Raw genomic sequence first — 6,326 nt, 5'->3', positions numbered from 1 at the left:
CCCATACATTACATCATTAGTTTTAGATGAAGTGTTCCATGATTCATTGTTTGTGCATAACACCCAGTGCTCCATGCAGAATGTGCCCTCCTCAATACCCACCACCAGGCTAACCCATCCTCCCACCCCCCTCCCCTCTAGAACCCTGTTTGTTTTTCAGAGTCCATCTTCTCTCATGGTTCGTCTACCCCTCCGATTTCCCCCGCTTCCCAAATTATTTACTTTTAAGATTGGTAACTGAAGCCCAAAAACTAGCTGCTAGAAACAGAGCTGGGGTTTGAACCCACATCTAGCTCTTGGTTTCATGCCAGATGTGAAGGCCCTCTAGCAAGGATGTGTCACTCCACTGGTCTTGGGGTTTGATGTATCTGATTATAGCTGGTCGTCTCTCTCTAGTTCAGTGAGGGCTCAGCCCTCCTCCCTGAGCTACATGGTTGATCGAAGGTATTATGCTAACTGAAATAAGTCAATCAGAGAAAGACAATTATATGGTTTCACTCATATGTGGAATATAAGAGAGAGTGCAGAGGATCACAGGGGAAGGGAGGGAAAACTGAATGGGAAGAGGTCAGGGAGACAAACCACGAGAGACTCTTGATTCTGGGAAACAAACGGAGGGTTGCAATCTGGGTGATAAGCATTGGGGAGGGCACGTGATGTGATGAGCACTGGGGGTTCTATGCATCTGATGACTTATTGAACTAATGATGTACTATATGTTGGCTAATTGAATTTCAATAAGAAAAGAAAAGAAAAATCTTTATTCTGCCAAAAATAAGTCGTTAGTTATTTTGTTTTCCATCACACTGGCATGTTTCTTTAGTGGAGATAAATGTGATATGGTAAGTGGTACAAAATAAAGGCGTAGGAGCATATAAACTGTTCTCATAGTGTCACTTGCTGTCACTTTCAGTTTGCTGTGGCTGGTTTTATATACAGTATTAGTCTTTTCGTTCGATTGTGGGCAGGTGCATCCGACTTCTGGGATTTTTATCTGTTTTGTTTATGTCTCTTACGGTGTCCGTGTACCTGGGAGTGAATGTGTTTGGTACTACGTAAACTATTTACAAAGAATGTTACAGTCCTTATTTACATTTTGGTCTCACTTGATCACCTGGGGTGGCATATTTTTTGTCTCTGCAGTGTTTGAGTTGTATTATTCCATCTATAATTTGTTTAATCTGAAGAGTCTGTCTCCTCACTGTCTGACACTATGATCTTTTATGATTCACTAGGATCTTTTCTAATAGAGTTGTTTAATTCGTTTTATTCAGTTCTTGATTTAGTTATTTGGAGAGAGTTGTACTCTTCTGTAGCCACCTTTCTCATGGCTTCCCTGCAGCATATGGGCAATCCCAGATTATCTCATTCCTGATACATAAGCCAACTTTCTGCCTGTTATCTTTGTTGACTTCCTGTGGCGAGTATACACCAGTGACAAGTTTGGGCTTGTCATCATGAAGGGCTTTGTGGCCTGAAGACCAATCAGTTCCTGTTTTACACTCTCCAATCTCCTCATTCCTGATAAATAAGCCAACTTCAGAGTTTAAACAAGTTATCTTTATTTGAAAGATAATTTACCTTACAAAGTGAGATTTATTTCTAAAGTCAGGATTTGAAATGTAAAGTATGTCAGGTTGGGACAGTCTTGGAGTTTAAGATTCTGATCTTTAGGGGCCTTTCCGTTTTTTCTTAGAAGTTATAGTGCTGCTGTTTTTGTTTTTTTTTTTTCCCCTTTATGGCAAGTACAAACCAGTGACAAGTTTAGGCTTGTCAATCTGATCGGCTTTATAGCTTGAAACCAGTAGGTGCCACTTCCTGTTTTACATTTGAGAAACTGAGTATACTTTAATATTAAACATCTTTATAGTGGAACCAGGCAAGTTAGTTTGGTTCTTATCAATGCAAAACTTAACCTATTAATTATCAATTGTCTTTCTGACAACAGAAAAAAAATTTTCTCTTTAATTCATTTAAGTTGATTTGTTGAATGTTTTCATCTATACAAAAAGAGAGTTATCCTGATATGTGGAGGTAAGTGGTAACTTTCTTTGGAGGAAAGGAGAGGGGGGGGAAAAAAAAGCCTGAAACAAAGTAATGATTGTGTGTGTGTGTGTGTGTGTGTGTGTGTGTTTGCATGTATTTGGGCAGGCATTACGTGTGAAAATGTTGAGGTTTAGAAATAATCCCTCAGATGTATGTTAGCTATTAAACTTGAATTCATGTGATGTTATAAGGGTGTAAAATCACTAGGAAGCATGCATATGCAGTGTTAAATGAGAAAAGGGATATGCTCAAAGTTATAAAAGAAATCTAGAAATATTTCTTAATTTCTAAGAATTAAACTGTATACCTGCCTATAAAAACTGATTTCAGTGTTAAAACTAGCATTGCAGAAATGACATGTTTCTATAGGTTTGAGTTTTGGTTTCTTTTTCCTTTGTTACCATGCATCTACGTTATTCCTAGGATATTAGCTCTAGACTTAAATATCTTTCATTGTGATCCTGTTGCTTAATTTGTATGAGTTTGTGTTATTGTGGAAAAAGTATCTAAAATGTTACTGTTAGGAGTCTGATTATAGGTTCTGGTCTTTTTAAAGTATATACATGAAAAACTCATTTTTTAGTTATTCCCGTCTAAGGGTTTCTAGTAATTTTTTTTTTTTTTAGTTTCCCTCTTAGAACTACTTTTTGTGCATCCCAAAGATGTTGGACCATTGTTTGTTTCCATGTATTTTTATTTTTTTTTTTACTTTTTGTTTTTAATTGAGTTTTAAATCTTAATTCCAGTATAGTTAACATACAGTGTTAATTAGTTTCAGGTGTATAATATCTACTAATTTTCTTGACAAAAATGTTTTCACATAAAAGAATTTCCTACAGTTTGAGATAATTTATGAAGTTGTTTGTTTAGAATTTTCAAAGAAAAAACTAGTGATAAAATTTTGGTCAGCTACTAGGGATTTAATGCTTATTTACTGCATGTTGAGTGGATGAATGTTGTTTTTAGTAAAGTTTGGGTTTTCATTACACTTATTTATTAGACTTTAATATTTCAAAATGTAAATTTGCTAGAACACTTCATATAACTTTTGAGTCAGCTTTGGTACAGTGTTGTAAATGTCATTTTAATTAAAGGAAGAAATTACTTTTAAAATATTGTAAAGTTGATGCAAATGTACTTGATAACTGTTTACATTCCTGTAGGTAATTTCCCCATGATTAGTGATGATTTGGTCAATTCTTACCATCTTCTGCTGTGTGCTTTGGACTTGGTTTATGGAAATGCCCTTCAGTGTTCCAATCGCAAAGAACTGGTGAATCCTAATTTTAAAGGTAAGATTATAAATCGGAGATTACTGGACAACTCACATTTCTACATTGTGTTTACTCTTGGGAGTTGTGCACATACCACAGGTTTCCAGCATCAGAGAATATAAGTGCTTTGAAAAGCTCCATCATCATGGTTCTCCAGAGTACTTACAACTACTTATCACTAGGAGTTGAGCTCTCTGTAAAAATACTTAATGGAAAAAGCAATTGCAAATATTACAAAGTGTAAAGTCTTACCTGACAACTTGAGAAGTTTCTGCAATATATACTCAATAAGAAGAAGGAACTTAAAAACCCAGAGTAGCAAAGTGACATTAAAACTGATGTTGTTTTTCTACATTGCCAGGCTTTGTGCCTGACACAAGTAGGAGCTCAAAATGGATTTATTGAAATACTCTTCATTTCAAATTTTTTCCTACAGAAGAGAAGTAGTAATGGTTGTAAGTAAGTAAAATGAATTTTTAGCTCTTAAACTAAAAGATGAATAGAAATGATTATTTTGGCAATGCATTTAGCAGGTTTTAAAGCATGTAATTTCTGTGAATGATATATAGTAAGAGACCAAATCATAACTTACAATTAAAATTATAAATATTAAACAGTATTTATAGAGCTAGTATATAATGCTGTTGCTCTTTGAATAATACCATGGTAGGGATAGGATTCTGAGTGATTTTCAATTTTGGGGTGGTTGCAATTAGAATTTTAGCTTGTCTTGGGGCGCCTGGGTGGCTCAGATGGTTAAGCGTCTGCCTTCGGCTCAGGTCATGATCCCAGGGTCCTGGGATCGAGCCCCGCATCGGGCTCCCTGCTCAGTGGGAAGCCTGCTTCTCCCTCTGCCTCTGCCTCTCTCTCTCTCTGACTTTCATGAATAAATAATAAAACATTTAAAAAAAAAAAAAGAATTTTAGCTTGTCCAACTCTCAAGGTAGATTTTTAAAGTTAGGAAGTTAATTACCTAGTTGCTCCTGCTTTGGTACATTTAATGTTTTTCATTTAATGTGTTTTTTTTCTCTCATTTCCTTCCTAACTCCCTTTTATGTTTCTATATAGTGGCTGCTTTTCATTTTTCCACTCTTATTTAGTTTTTCTTATACTGAATCTAGGGCAAGAATAAGCTGTAAATCAATATGTTAAATGCTTCCAATATAATGAAATGAAAGCTTATAAACTATATATACTTTGAATAGTAATGTTTTTCAAAGTCCTATTTTTTATTTGAATGTCAGACTTATTTGTAAAGTTATATTTTATTTTTATGTTTTTTAGATCTTACAACAGTATACTAAAATTGTTTCTCTTTTTTTCACGTGTCTCCAGATAAATAATTGAGTAACTAAAATCTTTTGAGTAGTGATACACTTTACTTCTATTTGCTATTTATTTGTTTATTTTTGTTTAAGTATAATTAACATACAATGTCCTATTAGTTTCAAGTGTACAATATAGTGATTCAGCAATTCTGTACATCACCCAGCACTCACCCTGGTAAGTGTAGTCACCATCTATCACCATACAATGTTACTAGAATATTACTGACTATATTCCTTATGTTGTACTTTTCATCTCCATGACTACTGATTTTATTTTTATTTATTTATTTATTTCAGCTGCTTGGTGAATAAGTTTTTTTATTGTCTTTATCTGAAAAATCTTCATAGAAATTGTGGTTTGGTTTGTTAGCTTTCAGCAGCCTGCTCCTGAGCTCTAAGGAAGCTTGCCTTCTTCTGAGCTCCCCAGTCTTTCTTCTGGGTAAGAGACATTTTTGGGGGATGGTTCCACCTCTTCTTTTTAACTTTTTTCTTAGGCTTCTTCTCATAGACTGGATTCTCTCATATAAATGAGAGCTTTCTTATTCATCTCCTCCACCATGTCTAGAGATACTTTGTTCATTATGTATTGAGAGAATTGTTCCTTGTAAGCATCTTCATCTTCTTCGATTAGGTAACACATATAATCTGCAACGTTCTGACCCATGACATGCTTCCAGTCTTCTTCTGCGTTGACGTCCTTGCTTTCCAAATCATAGCCAAGGAATTATTTGGTACTGTGAGTGACAGACAAGCCTCCATCCACAGCTCCCTTGAGGGCCCCCAAAATTTTATTTCCAGTAGTAGTTCTGGCCAGCCATGCATCCACATAGCAGGTGGAGGCACCAGGTTGATCCCCAGTGCTTTCCACATTGCATTCATCTCTAGTCATTTCCACTTGGCCTTCATAGATCTTGTCCCTGCCAAACCTGTTGAGGAGCCTGCAGACCAGCAGCAGGTCTGTACAATATGCTGCAGCATAATTTGTCAGGCCAGACTTCACACCGTGCTTTGTGAGTTCATGAGCGTGAGCTGCACAGACTATCCCATCTCCTTCTATATGGGCATGAGCAATCTGACAAATGATATCTCTGTTGGTTACATGGACCATCATCCTGTATTTAGGTGTGTTGCACTTATTTTTAACCTGAATTACCAAGCATTTCTGAACATAGTTACCAGTCTTACCCTCTCACCTTCTAAATTTCACTTGGTATCTCTTGATGCAAGCCTTATTCTTGACTTTACAAACGCCATCCTACAGAACAGAGACTGGTGTCTGAGGCTCATCACAGACCAGCACATCCTCACCAATGCTTGTTATTTCTTGCCTTTTTGATTCTAGCCATTCTGACTGGTGAGACACAGGCGGTATCTCATTGTGGTTTTGATTTGCACTTCCTGATGCTGAGCGATACTGAGCATCTTTCCATGTGTCTGTTGGCCGTCTGGATCTGCTTGTGTTCCTGCTCTCACTGTCTTTCTCTCTGTCAAATAAAGAAATAAAATCTTACAAAAAAAAAAAAGATTACTGCCTATGTTTTCTTTTGTCTATTTGCTATTTTTGAGGTAAATTTAGAGTCAAATTAGGCCCTTATATATTGTTTCCTGTATACTTACATGCTAACTCACATGCTGATTAGACTCTATTTTCATTTATTACAATTTGACTTATTGAATG

At 36.0% G+C, this 6,326-nt stretch overlaps 1 protein-coding gene and 1 pseudogene across 2 annotated transcripts in view; one reads left to right on the top strand and one right to left on the bottom strand.

Moving 5' to 3' along the window:
- RBL2 (RB transcriptional corepressor like 2) overlaps positions 1 to 6,326 on the top strand; it is a 50,453-nt gene that overhangs the window by 10,089 nt on the left and 34,038 nt on the right. For both annotated transcript variants that reach the window (XM_031027344.2, XM_031027345.2), the window contains exon 5: positions 3,210 to 3,338. In XM_031027344.2, the coding sequence (XP_030883204.2) occupies positions 3,210 to 3,338 (129 nt within the window). The remainder of the gene's footprint in view (positions 1 to 3,209; positions 3,339 to 6,326) is intronic.
- Positions 4,608 to 6,301, bottom strand: LOC102738977 (large ribosomal subunit protein uL18 pseudogene; annotated as a pseudogene).

The sequence above is a fragment of the Leptonychotes weddellii genome, chromosome 16, assembly GCF_054177405.1.
Source record: "Leptonychotes weddellii isolate Sample4059 chromosome 16, ASM5417740v2, whole genome shotgun sequence".
NCBI lineage: Eukaryota > Metazoa > Chordata > Mammalia > Carnivora > Phocidae > Leptonychotes > Leptonychotes weddellii.
This window is presented reverse-complemented; position numbering and strand designations above follow the sequence as displayed.